Genomic DNA, 13,760 nt, shown 5'->3' with positions numbered 1-13,760 from the left:
TCTGTTATTGAATACGGGTGTTTCTGCTTCCGCTCCGCAGCAAACACACATTTGATCAAACTGGAGCGAATACAATATCGTTGTTTGCGTATCGCCTTAGGTTGCATGCAGTCGACCCATACGATGAGTTTGGAGGTTTTAGCTGGAGTACTACCATTGAAAAACCGCTTCTGGAGCCTGTCTTCTCGTATTCTAATCAAATGTGAGGTCTTGAACCGTCCCGTGATTGAAAATTTTGAAAGGTTAATCGAACTTCATTCTCAAACCCGTTTTATGACATTGTATTTCAATCACATGTCCCAAAATATTAACCCTTCTTCGAATATTCCAAATCGTGTCGACTTATCAAATACTTCTGATTCTACTGTGTTTTTCGATACATCCATGATAGAAGAAACTCGTGGAATCCCGGATCATTTACGCGTGCAGCAGATCCCTAAAATTTTTTCCAATAAATATCGAAACATCAACTGCGACAATATGTACTACACTGACGGATCACTTCTTGATGGGTCCACTGGCTTCGGTATCTTCAATAACAATTTAACCGTCTCCCATAAGCTCGATAATCCTGCTTCTGTTTACGTCGCAGAATTAGCTGCAATTCAGTACACCCTAGGGATTATCGAAAAAATGCCCACGGACCATTATTTCATCTTTACGGACAGTCTCAGTTCCATTGAGGCTCTCCGATCGATGAAAGATGTTAAGCACTCTCCGTATTTCCTGGGGAAAATACGGGAACATCTGAGTGCTTTATCCGAAAAATCTACTCAGATTACCTTAGCGTGGGTCCCTTCTCACTGCTCGATACCGGGTAATGAGAAAGCGGACTCTTTGGCTAAGGTGGGCGCAACAAACGGTGATATTTATGAAAGACCAATTGCCTTTAATGAATTTTTCGCACTTGTACGTCAGAATACGATCATCAGTTGGCAAAATGCTTGGACCAGAGGGGAATTGGGAAGGTGGTTACATTCCATAATCCCCAAAGTATCGACGAACCCGTGGTTCAAGGGGTTGGATGTAGGTCGGGATTTCATTTGCGTGATGTCCCGGCTTATGTCCAATCACTATAGATTTGACGCGCTCCTCCGTCGTGTTGGGCTCGGGGAAAGTGGTATCTGTGCCTGTGGTGAAGGTTATCGCGACATAGAGCATGTGGTTTGGTCATGCCCTGTACACCGTGACGCCAGGTCTAAATTAATAGCTTCCCTGCAGGCCGAGGGTAGACAGCCGGCTGTTCCTGTTCGTGATGTCTTGGCGAGCCGTGACCTATCCTACATGTCCCTTATATACGTTTTCCTGAAATCCATCCACGCCCCAGTCTAGTCCCGTTCCCCTCCGTCTACACCCAACAAAACGACAAGAACACGTTTGAACCTTAAGCACAAAACCAGCAACCAGACCCCGCACAATAGAACCAGGACCCAAGGACTACGAGCCTCTGTCCCAACTCACGACATCGTGGCTCAGCAGAACGAATCCATACATGCCATTCGACGATTATCAGACGACCATTGAACAACAAAACACTGATTGGAAATCCCATGCTAGTTTTAAGTTAGACTTAATTTCAGCTCGTAGTCGGCAGCGAGGATAAAAAATTTGCTTTAGTTTTTAAGTCATCAGATATAATTGGCGCCGTTAAACATTAAATTGTATTTGTGCCGTGTCAAATAAATGTTATGTGAAGAAAAAAATCGAAAAGCTTGCCTATTTTAGTTTTCTGCTATTTTTGCCACTATGCCATTAAAAAAATACATTTCGACATCATTGAAAACAACAATGGTAGTGACGGACCACCCTCTTAATTTTGGCATGTGTCAAGCGTTGCAGTTATCAAACGACGACTGTACAATGTTTTTTCCTTGAGAATATTTGCTCAACACATATTTCAGCGTTAATCAGCATCAGTTAGGGAGGTTTTTGTTCGAATTCGAGTAGACTCAGTCAATGAATAACAGTGTTTTCAATTAGCATTTGGCACGTAATTTGAAGAGTGTTCGATATTAAACTAATCCTAATAGTCTGAACTTCAAAACAATTCCCATTGTTTAGGTTTAGGTATGCGGAAGGGTCTTAAAATAAAATTGCTACGATAAGATTAACTTGCATCCCGTAATAAATTAACAAGATGGTAACCAGCCTGTCTACAAAATTAATGTCTCTAGCCGCCTCCGGTCGACATTATGAATGAATTTCGCGACTCTCCGGCATGTCTCGATTACGGCCAATCTGTTTCATTTCGAACTGCCCCTTTGCCAGTGACTGCTTGCGATGGTAGTAGTTTGCTGTTGCTGCGTATTATTGATTCATTATTCACTGTGTTGTGTTGCGTTTGATCGTGTGCATGTTTTGTGGGGCTTGTGTTGTGTATAGTAAAATCGCTCTACCTACGACGGCGGTTGCCTTCGCTTCGTGTACCGACACGACGGCCTCACGGAACGGAATTTCGTCCCATTGATTAGACGATGGTTAAACTTTGATCGCGACGTACGCGTTTTTTGTGCAGCTCCCGTTAGTCTCTGAGCAATAGGTACCTATATTGTGCTAATTAAAACAGTGCGCGACGTGTGAAAGAATAAAGTAGAATTGAGTAACCTATGAATGAGGTAAAGTGAAGGTTTTTCTTGTTTTTTTTCTCTGTGGTTTTCAATCGAGGGCAGCTCAAGCCGGGGCAAATGTGAATACCGTTTTCACGCGGTGCGACAGTGCTCTAGTGGTGTAGCGAAGGCTGTGCGGAAAATTATTGAAATTCTAGTGCAGAAAAAAAATTGAGCTCGTTTTTACAATCATTAAATTAGAATTGTGCTTCATTCAATAAGATTTCGGGAGGGCAAAAATTGTTTCAGTAAAAAAAGTGACAATTGACGGAAATATGAATGTAACATCATTTATTAGAAAGTCTAGGGAGGCTTCAGTGTTTATCTTATCAAACACTAGATAACCTGTAAGTAAATTTAGATTCCCTGCATCGTTACTTAAGTGACGAAAGTTTTGCCAAAAAAAATAAGCGCAGGAAGGAGCTTGTATGCGTGCGTGTACTCTCAACTTTTCTCTCCTGCCTGCTGCTGCTTTTGCGCTGCACATAAAAACAATCGAACAGGTGTGTGTGCGTGTGTTTACTCGAACGGTGACGTTTGTGTGCGAGTGACAGAACGATTTTGACAACGCAAAAGAACAAAAACAGGCCTTGTCCAATTTCGCCAAATAGTATACCGCGCCATTATTGGGGTTTTGTGATTCGCATTTCTGCCCTCCCGAAAAAGATAATGTCCTGGCTCGAAACAACAAATTCGTGAAAGCGCATCCAAAAGTGTTCTAAGAAAGCATTTTTTTAGATTTAGTTAATTTCTGGTTGAACAAGTGCATTACGAAGAAGCAAATACGTTTGATTAGTTGGTATCCAGTTCCGGATTCCGCGGGGTTTCTATTGGAAGCTGTGTTGAACCGCTGTCGTGTGAGTGTAATGCGGTGCGAAGGCCGTACCTGTAAAGCTCGACAAGCAGTTAAGTGAAAATTCGTGTTCATAAAGGATAATCGCCACTAGAGCGAAGTGTTCCCAATACGATAACTGAAGGAAACCCAAAACAAAAGTTGGTCCTGCGAGAGGTACACAAAAATATACGACACCAAAATGGCTGATGTTTTCGACTTGGAGCTGCACGATGAGGAGAACATTCATGACTCGGACGATGATGTGATCGAGGTCGATGATGTAAGTACTTCCATCCACACCTGCGTTCTCTCCGTCGTTTTCTATTGACTATCCTTGAGATTCGAGCCGCGGCCGTGGGTTTCCATCCTATAGCACGTTGAAAGTTGCGAAAAATTAGCACAATGTTGAAGGACCTGGTACTATGTACACTGGGAAGTCCAAGAAAGGACAACTTATTTGGCTTGATTTTTCTGTTATTATTTCCTCTATTCATTCGGATTCCTGGTTTATGTGGTGAATGTGAAAAATGTACGGGTAGATTTTATAAATTTATTTCATTAAAACTTTATATGACACGGTCAAGCATTTTACTTCTCCACCTCATTTATCTATCCAGAGAACGTAACATAATTTAACACAGTAATACCTGGGGTCGATAAAACAGAATTTAGATGTTGAAATGCTTTCACACATCGAAGTGTGTAGGAATTTTATGTGATTCCTGCTTTGAGAAGTAAAAAAGTAGACTGCCAAAAACAACACTTATCGAACGCGTCTTTTTTCTATTGCATAATACTTTATTTATATACAAAATATATTGTGTGATCTTCTAAAAAGAAGTAATAAACGTTTCTAACCGAAACAAACTGAAAAAATACGCAAAATTTGAAATAAACCTTTTTGATTTAATTGATACTCTAATGAAAAATTCAGGCATTTTGTTCTGAAAATATAATTTTGATTATGAAAAAACTGCCCACTATTTGTAGAAATTTATTCTTACAGTAAAATCTTCTTGGCATGAGAAAAAATATCAATCAAATTACTGCTTTGTTTTTAATTTCTTCATGGTCGGGCCATCGCTGTTTAGCAATCCTTTTGCCAATTTTTTTTTCTCGTGAAAACAAAATTTTTATCTAAAATTTTGTCGAAGACGTCTCATCGATCAAACAAACCGTTCCGGCTCTGAAAATATTTGTAATCATCAATACCATTGTTACATCAACCTTTTTCAAAAGTCAGTCGTGATTCATAAATAAATACATAAATACTAATAGCTTGTGACATCCTCAGCCAACAGGAAATGGTCGATTAAAATATTTGCCTATTTTTGTGAAAATGCTCTACTATGCTTTATCAGAAGTTTTTACCAAATTGTTTAGAGAAAGCTATAAAATTGTGTGATTTTGTATTGTGCCGTGTCAAATAAGTGTTGTGAACGAAAAAAAAGTGTGAAATCAAAACATAATTTTTGCCACTACAAAGCATAAAGGGTAATTTTTAGAAAAAAAAGTCTGCGAGTAAAGAATCGATGAAAGCAGCTCCGAGCTTAGATTATAATTTAGTAAGCTTACTGATCTCACCACGAATGCTCTGCTCCAAGTAGTCTGATTTTATCTTTTTTCAGTTAGAAGGTCATTCAGGTATTTGTGATACATCTGAAATTCTGTTCAAAAATGTAAACAATTTATTTTTGATAGCAATCCGTTTAGGAACTACTAAAAACTATAGCTTGAACTAAAGTCACACATACTAAGTATTAACTATAAGTTGCTAACTTATTGGCTATAAAGAGGGCTTATTGTTGCAATTGAGGATTGCAACGATTTTCGTCGCAAATTGTTAGTAATTTTATTTGTTTCAACACCAGTAAGTCTATGTAATTCGAGTGTACCAAACCAAGGAGGACGTTTCAAAATCATGTTCAGAATTTTATTCTGGATCCTTTAAAGCGTTTTCTTCTTTGTTGAACAGCAACTTGACCAGATCGATACAGCATAAAACGTTGCTGGTCTAAAAATTTGTTTGTAAATCAAAAGTTTATTCTTTGAACAAAGTTTAGAATTCCTGTTAATGAGAGGATATACATCTCGTATATTTGAAGCACTTTGTTTGTATGCTCTCAATGTGCTCTTTGAAAATAAGTTTTTGTTTCATTGTAAATTAGTTCCAAGTACTTAACCTTGTCAGACCAACTTAACCCTCTAGTGCCCAAATTGATTTTTAGACGGACTTCGAAAAAATCACTATAAAGCCTTATAAACATTTTTTAAATCCTTATTGAAGCTTTTTAGAGGTTTGACCGAAGACCGTCTGAAGGCGGTACAGGGCACTAGAGGATTAAAATAACCCCATTCATCTTATAACGTGATTATTGTTTGGTTTGAGAACAGAAACTCGAGGCTTCTAAGGAAAAAATATCAATTGAGTTATAGAAGCATTGGGGGAAATTTTCCATTTTTGCAAATAGGCAAAGAAAATAAACTTGGCTGCAACTGTCTGCAAATGACACACGCCTTTTTCCTTTAACGGAAATTCTTGTGTCATCGCAGAGATCCTTGAGGTGAATCAGGAAGATCTGAAGTAAATATGTTGTACAGGACTGGACCCAAGACTGAGGTTCTGACAGGAAATCTATCAGATTTTGAATTCTGCTAGACAATCTGCAGAGTTCGATCAGTTAGATAATTTTTCAAAATTGTGATTTGAAAAATTGAAATATTGAATGTTAGCAAAAAAAATTATAAAAATTTTGAACGATGTGTGGTGTGTTTTTATAAATCACGTTTAAAATATTTTTTGTGCTCGCGTGTGCATTGGAATGGTAAAACATGTTTTTGTTTTGCCCCCGACGTGATATCACTTCAATTAAGTGTCATTTTACACATCCCGTAGGGTATTTCCACTCCTGCACTCCTCAAGGCCTTTTACGGCAGCGTGGTTGGATCTGGGATGTTTTGGCAGCAGTTTGTTTTGAAATGTTTCCTCTTTCAGAGCCGTGTGCAGCGTTCTCAAACATTTCCTTGAGCGGCATACAATTGATCAGCAGGATTATATCAAGCTTCATAGTAGGATTAAAAGCTGCTTTTTTGTGTTTAGAACGGTTAGAGCAAATCCTAGGCTGTCAGATTACCATAAGAAGAATTCGTGTGTGAAAATGTTTTCAATCTTTTCGGGACAGTACGTAACCAAACAGGACACTGAAGCAGAATCTAGTAACCAAAAGCCGTGGTCGGAAGTTGTACAACGAGGTTTTTACAGAGTGCAGGATTAAATTTTGTTTCCATGAGGTTATTGGGCGGTTTTCTGGACAAAAGTCATCTAGTCACCTGTTGAGATGATGACCCTAGAAAGTTCAAATTCATTTTTGCTGATAAATTCGCAAGATAGCTTATAATTTGGCAAGAAATGCCATGTCGGACAAAACCCCAGGTTTTCGGAACAATGAAAAATCCAGATTCCAAAACATACTAGCAGGAGTGTCTGAAAAAAAAAACGTATTCTCCGTAGATCAAAGTTGGACCCGTAAAGTATTGGCCTGATTAGACAAACTGCAACTGTAGTATCCGTAAAGGACATCAATTTACTAAATATCCATGCAACTGGCAAACAAAAAATTTACACTATCACAGAGGTAAATGGGTTTACAATCAGTTTGTTAGTGAAGTTGAAGGAAACAACTTCATCTTTCAACGTTTTCGTTGAATCTTTCCAAAACTGCTTATTAAACAGACCAACATTGATATGTTTCTTGTGTCCTTTTTAATCAATACCGTGATACGATTTCCCACACACTTGTAATTCGATTGATCAAATTCATTTCTAGAGCCCTTCCAGTTACAGTATGGGGCCGTTTCTTCCCATACCACTGGTTTCAACGATACGAATCCTTGAATAGAGGATAATCTAATTAATCCAATTCAAGCCAACCTTCAGTGGATGCACTCTAACGAAGAAAGTCGATCGCTTGCAATATAACCAGCTCCTCCAGCGTCTAGCGTCGCTATATTGACTAGTGGGTCACCGGATGTTCTCTATACACATTCTAGACAAAATAATGTGCCCCGACTGCAAGAAGGAATCCCTCCTGTGGCGAGCAGTGGATGCGAACAATATGGAAAATATAATCCAAGGGAAAATAAAATCATATTAGTCATTAATTCAGTCTAGACTGGAGTCTCCTTTCTCTCCGTTCGCTTTGTGTGCCGTTACGTTGGTTTGTTGGTCGCAAATAGCGAGAGAGAGAGAGAGAGGCGACAGAGGTAGCCTGTTCTTTATCTGACAGCTCATAAAGGACATCAAATCGCTTGGGACGGGACTTGTTGTAAATGAAGAAAATTTGAATTGAAAAACCCGACGTTCGATTGCACATTCCGACCACGTGCTTGGAGCACATTTTTTTTGTTCTTCCTCTCGACCCTTTATTACAGCGATTTTCGATGTCCACACTCACACTTCCCAACTAGAGCGTGCTCCGGCGATGAAACGAACCGTGATAATACGGGGATGCGATGCGCGAAGTCTTCTTGCCCTCCCCGTCGACCGACCTTCTAGCGCAGCTGTGCCAATAAAGTAGCAGCACCCATCGTCAGGAGCGATTTGGTGCCCGTGTGCCCGTAAATGAAGCAAAAGTAGGGGTATCTACTGTATACTTGCTCGTTCGAGCCACCATTCGTCTATCCAGAGCAGAGGTTATCAACACCGCCGCGTGAGGTTCGCGGGGGAATCGTCTAACTGCGACGGTGATAGGAATTACCTACACACACTCTTAAAACAAGGTAGACAAAGTCTAGGATCAACTTAGACCGCCGTATTTTGGGGAACGTTTCAGTTAAGGTGCGAGAAAGCGTAACGGGTTGAGAAGAGGCAAAGAAGTAAAACTTGTTAAATTAACGAAATAAATTTAAAATTTAAACTCAATTTAAATTTATTTTTGTTTGCAGTAAGTCTGACGTACAATAGTTAACTTCATGTTGTCGTTAACGTACTTAACCACGCGCTAAACGTTCCATCAATTGAGCGTAACATCAATAGTAATACGATTCCGAAAATAGGATAATGACTTATCAACCAACTGGAAAGCAAAAACTCCACGTGAAAACCCATAGCAAGCACCCGTACCCGAAGCAGCATCACCTTTATCACGGCGTGCAGCTTTGTGACGTCAAGTCAGATGACAATTCATAATACGCACTAGTAAAGAGTAAAACCAGTAGTAGTGGCTGACGGGGGTGTAGGCGATGGTGCAATCCAGAAATAGAAATCTTCGATGCGATTTCTGGTGGCTAAAAATAGACCCTTTCGCCGGATCCTACCAACCATCCTTTCATGACAGTGTCATTAGCCCTTCCGCAGCACCACGCCGCCCAAACAATGCCCACCGAAACACGTCTTCTATCCCAATAACCACCACCCACAATTTGTTCTTTTTTTTTTTTCATTCTCCTTTTCCGGACGTTATTTGCACGTGCCTTCGAGTGGGACTCGACGCCACAAAATTAAATTTTGTTTATGCTAACTAGGCCACCGAGCGAGCGCGTGGTTCAATTCAGCCGGTCGGGATTTGCGAGCGTGGGAGGAATACGTGATAGATGAGTTGAAGTTGCGTATGGTGATGCCCGCGAGCGCCATCGACCGATTGGCGTTTAATATCGGTCCACGTTTCCTCCGACTCGACAGCAATGATGATTATCACGTCATTGACATTTCGGCAGTGTATTAGAGTTTGTCGGGATGAAAATATGTGAAATATGTTGCCCCAAATCGATGTTTCAGATTCAGGGAAACATGGTGAAACGAAACACCACATACGATACTGATCAGAAGGATCTGATTGGGTACATTCCTCATTCCCTACACAATCGGTGTCCGGGCAGTAGACATGATTTGTTGTCGAGAGACGCCAGACAGCCGTGCTTCCCACTTGTGTGCGCTCGAATATCCTAGGGGGCACCGCTCCTTTACTTCGCCAGTCACAGACCGGTAGTGTGAGGCCAAAAATAAAGCTGCCGGTTACTCCGATGGCAGTCAGAAAGAAAGGATTGTAAGAGTCGATATTTGTTAACCGGGCTAAAAAGTTTGTCTTTTTTTCACGGCTCGGATGCTCAGCGTAGCTTCGATTCTTTAAAGTCGGGTTCTGTGCTCGAAGGCGCAACCCGCGAGGGAATGAATCATCATCGCATCGCGCAATAATGATACGATCATCGAACAAGAGCAATTAACCATCTTACCATTCTGGGCAAAAGCCATTGACCGGCACTGGCTGAGCCGACACACGCACTGACACAACAGGGTGCCCGTTCATCTGTTTTTTCTTTTTTTGAAAAATAAATAACAATAATACAGCTGAGCAAAAATGTATCTTGTGCCATCGAAGAGTTCAGCGGTCTTTATGTGGTGAATAAGACCGAATGGAATGCGAGATTGCTTATCTAAAAAAATGTAAATTCCACCGTCTGACATATTCGTATATAAATTTATACTGTCGATGGTTACATATTTTCCTTTTTTGATGAAAACGAAAAAAGGTTTTCCACTTCGAGAACTATTTGAAAAATGCAAAATAATAGAGAATTTGAAATATGACTTCGCGATATTCCAGTCAAGTTCGTCAACTCCCAAGTTACCACTGTAACTCATTGACAGAGGTGTGAACCAAGATTACTACCTACGATACGATATTGAAGTCCATTTTCTGTCCCGTATCAAGTAACTATTTGGAGCAGAACGTTATTGCTTTCAACAGAATTCAGCATTAATTGTTTAGAAGTGGTTCAAGAAAAATTTGCCGTGTTTCATCACTACAACTGAATGCCCCACTTCGTCTGCCGATTTGAATCTATTGAACTTCAGTATTTGGGATTATATGCTAGGAATGTTGGATGTAGTAAAAAATATGACTCATGAATAAGCATACCAACTCCTAAAAGAAAAAAATCCGAACCACTTAATCAAAACTCATCTCATCAGTTAGTATAACCCGGACTTATGTCAAACTTTAAATATGTTCGTCAAAGTTTGACTACAATAGGTTCTTTATCTTATTGTTTTAATGTATACTTTGCTTGAAATGCAATTTTCCTTAGTAAATCCGGTTAATTTTAGTATTTTTTCCAAACAGTTTAAAAAACAAAAATAGTGGAAATTTCAAACAATGTTTTCCAAATATAGAGTGTTTGCAGTTTTTGTAGGAACTTTTGGGCTATCACCAGTAGTAAACTATTAGGTTATCCCTATTAGTCGATAGGTGACGCCTGGTCGATTTTAAACGTGATGCTCCAAGCTGAGACATATGGTAAATGAGCTGTTTTGACACGATTGTGCTTTTATTGTGACTTCAGATACTTTTAGTTTCGTAAAAACTTATGATTTCGTACCAAATAATCGTCATTTGTGGAAAGTGTGACCTTCCTTATTTCATCCATAGTAAACGGCGACTGAAGCGCACCAAGAGTTTATTGTTTATCGTCTTCGGAAAAAATCGTACAGACTAATGGTAGTTTATTCTAGTTTCCAATCCTATTTTTAAAAGTAGTTGCCGTCATTTCAAATTCGTGAACGCTACTAACATCGTTGTATGCCTTTAAACATGACCATTACGTCCGTAACTTGTGCTGTGGAACGACAAGCTTATGGCGGAGCCCCCGTATATTTACATATAAATTTTCTATAACGTCGAACACAAACACTCTTTGAAGCTTAGTTCGACGGGCTGCGACCAACATTAAAATCATGCAACGCGCGGTGTAGTCGGGTAAACTCATCGAGTTATTCTAAGAGAGCTGGCGCAAAGCATACCGCATGAACTGTTTTTGTATCCGCTCTAGTTTCACGGCGTACGCTAGCTGGTATTGTGCCGAGACTTGAACTGCATTCTCAAGGATGCTTCGAACCAATCTACAGAAGAGAGTTTCCAGAGTGTATACACCGGTGAAATGGTGCGATTGCGAACACTTTGCCTGCAGTGATAGAGACATAATCTTGAAGTCGCAGTTTCAAGTCAGTCGTGACTCCTAGATAGCGAAAAGAAATGGCCAGCTCTAGCGTGTTATTGCTGATGTAATATACATGGTTCAGAGACTCAGAGCGCCTTGTGAATGAAACAAGAAATTTAAGACCTTCTGCAAACATTCGTTTCTAAGATTCCAATCTAAGGCTTATGTCATTCACAAACAGGATGAATATTGAATATAAGTGGACCAAGTACGCTTCCTTGAGGGACACCAGACGTGAGAATGGATTCATTGGAACATACAGAGTTATCGCTGAGGCTTTGCGATTAGTTCTGAAAATCCCATACTCCAGATTGCTGCCTGTAGACCATTGCTGCACAAACCCATGTTGGTATCCCGCGGTACTGTGGTCTGGCAGTTCTGTATAGCACGACTTGAACTAGTGAGTCAAAAACATTTCCCAGTGAGCAGAGAATCGATATTTTGAAGTGTCAAAATTTTCAAATGCTGTACGTACCTTGTTAACCGGAAACCTGATTGCTGGGAGACTTGTGTCATAGGATTCTACATTCCGAAAGCTTTCCCTAAGTATTAAGGGGGCGTTGTGTTATAGACACTTGGAAGAAATCGGCAAATAATTCAGCTGCTCCAGCGACCGTATTTAAGGTTTTACTCCTATACTGTAAATTGAACGGCATTCCAGGGCCCGCTTTCAGTGACTTTACATATTTCAGAAGGAGGCAAGATTTCGCCTTAGGTTTTTTTTTTACATATTGCAAATATGCCCTATGAGTATCACCGATCTTATACGTGTCTTCCAAATTCCGAAGTACACTGAGGTTTTCTTGGATTTTTGATTTCAAAAAGCTTTCTCTAATTTTCCAAAGCGTAGTTAAACAAAGTTTATGGAAATGCTGTTTGGAGTGAAACAACATCCTTTCAAAGACGGTGATTTCGATGTTGATGACTATCCGCGTGAAGGAAGGCCAAAAATCTTTGAAGATGCTGAATCGGAAGGAAAGCTCGATGGGAATCCATGTCAAATACAGCAACAACTTGCTTCGGTACTAGAGGTTACGTGTCCTTTCTCCAAGCGGTTGCATGCTTTGGGAATGATTCCAAAACAAGGATCTTGGGTTCATTGAGGAAGTTGAACGTCATTTTTTCGCCCGTGAATAACTCCTGTGGGAATAAGGAAGGCTTTTCTTCACTGCAACTTGACGGGTAATGAAAATTGGATTCATCACTTCACCGTCGGCGACTCGGCCGAATATACACGCTGCGAAGGTTATGCTGTGTATTTGATAGGATCAGGTCGAAGTTATTTATTTGAGCTGTTGAAATTGAACGAAACCATTACTGGGGAACAGTATCAGCTGCAACAGATGCAATTAATATATACACTGCGCAAAAAAACGACAATAATTTTTTTTATATGAACTTCCTCACTGCGACCAGAATCGTTGATCTATTGTGAGATATACCCGGGTGTCTGCTGTATCCCGCATTTTTACTATTAGCAATACCGCTATTGAGAAGTGGCATGCTTATTATTAGTTTATCAGTGCTTGTGTGTAATGTGATTTTACCCTTCCTTTTACATGCTTATTGAGCCTCAATACTCCTACCAAATATCACCAATTATAATTCCCCGGAGAAGTTCTGGTCTGTTTTATTGATAAGAGGGACTTATTATTGTAGGAAGTCACAGTAATAGGGACCATTCACATACCACGTGGACAGATTTTAAACGATTTCCCTCCCGTGGACAACTGATCATATAAATTCTACAAATTTTGTATGGACCGTGGACATTACACATACCACCCCCCCCCCCTCCCACAATGCTATCCACGTGGTATGTGGATAGCCCCTTATAGATTATAGCGTAAAGGAAGGGTAAATGGTGGAGAAGCCTGAGAACAAACCCATGCCAAATTCCTTTTTGACATCAAATGGCCTGTTTCTACTGAGATTCGAACCCACGACCATCCGCTTGACAAAGCGGCCTCTGTTACCTTGCGGCTACACAGCTCCTTAATTTTGGCTACAATACAAGCAGAGGCACGAAAAAGAATTTTAATGCATTACAACGCTCGGCCTCATATTGCAAACAGTCGTTAGAGCTTACATAGGAACGCTCAAATAGGAAGTCTTACCTCACCCGTTATATTCCTCATATATTGCGCCGTCCGATTATTTTCTGTTCTATTCGATGGCACACGGTCTGGCTAATCAGCAGTTGTGCTCATAAAAAGACATCGAAAAAAGGATTGATTCGTGGATAGCCTCAAAAAACAAACACTATTACGCTAGAGACCTGAAAACGACCTTAGTGTTCATTTCAAATAGCACCAAGGCGACTT

At 40.2% G+C, this 13,760-nt stretch overlaps 1 protein-coding gene across 4 annotated transcripts in view; it reads left to right on the top strand.

Moving 5' to 3' along the window:
• Positions 1-2,457: 2,457 nt before the first annotated feature.
• Positions 2,458-13,760, top strand: part of LOC129720958 (ribosomal protein S6 kinase beta-2) — a 71,006-nt gene continuing 59,703 nt past the window's right edge. The window contains exons 1-2 of one of the 4 annotated variants that reach the window (XM_055672922.1): positions 2,458-2,615; positions 3,345-3,721. In XM_055672922.1, coding sequence (XP_055528897.1) covers positions 3,641-3,721 — 81 coding nt within the window. In that variant the 5' untranslated portion in view covers positions 2,458-2,615; positions 3,345-3,640. The other 3 variants (XM_055672924.1, XM_055672923.1, XM_055672925.1) reach the window with 3 other exon arrangements.

The sequence above is a fragment of the Wyeomyia smithii genome, chromosome 2, assembly GCF_029784165.1.
Source record: "Wyeomyia smithii strain HCP4-BCI-WySm-NY-G18 chromosome 2, ASM2978416v1, whole genome shotgun sequence".
NCBI classification, from domain to species: domain Eukaryota; kingdom Metazoa; phylum Arthropoda; class Insecta; order Diptera; family Culicidae; genus Wyeomyia; species Wyeomyia smithii.
This window is presented reverse-complemented; position numbering and strand designations above follow the sequence as displayed.